General features: G+C 40.2%; 1 protein-coding gene across 1 annotated transcript in view; it reads right to left on the reverse strand.

Annotated features, from left to right (window-relative positions):
* The window catches only part of LOC112126008 (F-box only protein 36), a 13,573-nt gene extending 11,104 nt beyond the window's left edge, over positions 1 to 2,469 (reverse strand). The window contains exons 1-2 of the mRNA XM_024224392.1: positions 2,374 to 2,469; positions 345 to 453 (exon numbers count right to left, since the gene is read on the reverse strand). Coding sequence (XP_024080160.1) covers positions 345 to 453; positions 2,374 to 2,469 — 205 coding nt within the window. The remainder of the gene's footprint in view (positions 1 to 344; positions 454 to 2,373) is intronic.

Consider the following 2,469-nt stretch of genomic DNA (forward strand, 5'->3'; position numbering starts at 1 on the left):
CCCCAGGGCAGCCATATTGACTCTGGCCCTTAGGCTGTACTGCTTTGTCCCCGAGGGCAGCCATATTGACTCTGGCCATTAGGCCACGCAGCCCCAAACTCAAGACCTGCCATATTGACTCTAACCTGTGACCCATACTCTCTTAAGCATGAGGACAGTCTGGTAGACTGTAACCGCGGTGCCCCCATACCCACGACCCATCCCAAAATGGGGACGGAGTGTGCATACACCACGACAACATGTAACCCAAAACCAGCAGTGGTATTAGGACATCTATATATCACAGAGGAGAGAGACAACATTAGTCATACTGTTTGTTCTTTGTTTGCTAACTCAATACTTGCTGTGTAACTGTTCATCCAGCAAAAAATCACTGTGGGGTTTCCTCACTTCCTTTGGGAAAATCTTTTCTTGATTAGGCCGCAAGGAAATCCTCCATGACCTCCAGATCACCTACAACAACCAGCACCAAGAAGAATGAGTGTGGATACAGGGACTAAATTCAATTTAATTGAGCCAAAAATAAATTCAAACAAAAAACAGCTATGCCAAGGTCTTTGATCTCATACCGTACAAGAAAAGATACAAATTTAGGACTAGTATCACAAAGAAGCTTTTTATCAATGCTTACCAAAACAATTGTACAGTATATCACTCTTCCAATTCTGCTTTTGGGGGTCACAAAGCTGTAGATGTATGCATCAATTAAACACGCTCATTTGTAAATCAGTGTAAAACAAAACCACACAGCCTCTCTGAAATTATCTACAGGATTTTGTTTCTTTGTTGATGTTTTTAAATTCACCAGCCTAAAAAACTTGAATCAACATCACACACAGTCTTGCACTTGTTTGTCTCTTTATTAACATTATTTTTCTCAATTATGACAAGATTTGTTAAGCACAACTCTTATACCATACATGAAAACAAAAGGAAAGGAACCTAGGACAATACTATACGAAACAAGACATACATGCAGTCCATCGTGCTATCCCATAGTATTCTTCTGTAGAGGCCAGAGAGTCTTATTTCCAGATATAAGGAAGGAAAAATTCTCTGTCAGTACTAAATCTTACTTCGTCAACTATACAAAGAAATCCAAAAGCCCTTTATTGTACTCTTACAGTGAGTTTAAGCTTGATTCTTTGAAAATTTAGCCCTGACTACTGAAAAAATTCCCTCTAAAACAATTTTCTGGAAGATGTGACAGATAAATGTTAAGTTTATCAAGAAACCCGATCTCATATTACAAGCTGATCAGAAAAAAAATTAAACATTTTTTGGGGGAAAAGAAGTGGTCAAAATATCAGTTTTGTTAGAATTTCCAACTGACCTATTTGAGAGACAGTAGAATTAAAGGTGCTTTTTATTCCTATTGTTACCTGGGATCATAGGCGCTAACTCTGCGGGTGCTCCAGGGCTGAAGCACCAATGGAAAAAAAATGGTGGGTGCTTAGCACTCACTGGCAACCCCCTATCAGTGCCTCCCTATCCCCTCAGAGCCTCCCACCAACCAAGATCAGCTGTTCCGTGGCGTGCAGGAGGCGCCAGGGGGAGGAGCGAGGGCCTGGTGCACTTGGGGCAGAGGCAGAGCTGAGGCGGGAAGAGGCAGAGTGGGGGTGGGGCCTTGGGGGAAGGGATGGAGTGGGGGTAGGGCCTGGGGCAGAGTCAGGGCAAGCACCTCCTGGCACATTAGAAACTCGGTGCGTATGCCTGGTGTCCCAGAATGGAAAAGGATGAGAACTATTGGATTAGACATTTTCTAAATATAGGGTAAAACTGTGTATAAGAGTTCAGCTGTGCTGCCTAAAGTCACTTTTGAGAATAGGACTTAGACTCCTAAGTAATAGATGCTTTTGAAAATGTTATCCATATACTACAAGGCATACAACATGTGAAAAACAGCCAAGTTTGCACTGCTGCTGGAACCTAGCTTTTGCATTTCTTGAATAAGTGATTTTAACTCTGCAAGCTTACTGTCATATTAAGACAATTTTTTGCATGTATTGCTATGATGATGTAATATTAGGTTGCTATTGAACTATCAAAACTAACAAAGCAAGGAGTAAAAGTGTCACTACCAACAGCACAGTGAATGTCAGATAATTTACTGCAAGTTTGAAAAAGAAATTCAAATTCACTTTTTTTAAGCATCTTGTTTAGCAAAGCATTAAAGATCAGTCAATACAAATTATAGGACTAAACTTATTTCACAAAAGACATCTTTTGACATTACTGTGAAGCAAAAAAAGGTTGGAAACATTGTGTGATGCTCTATATGCTTTGAATACAAAGCGTAACATTTTTAGAAACACACTTATGAGCTGATGATTTTTTTACAATGCTAATTGAAAGTCAATGAACAATTTTTACCTCTGTTTTGGTGATGGTAAAGTGATGGAAGTCTTTGCTGGGAGAAGGAGCCTGACTATGGATCTCATAAAGTTTATCTTGCAGGAGGGAGGTCAT

This window comes from Terrapene carolina, unplaced genomic scaffold (assembly GCF_002925995.2).
Source record: "Terrapene carolina triunguis isolate 2854851 unplaced genomic scaffold, T_m_triunguis-2.0 Scaffold21, whole genome shotgun sequence".
Taxonomy (NCBI): Eukaryota; Metazoa; Chordata; order Testudines; family Emydidae; genus Terrapene; species Terrapene triunguis.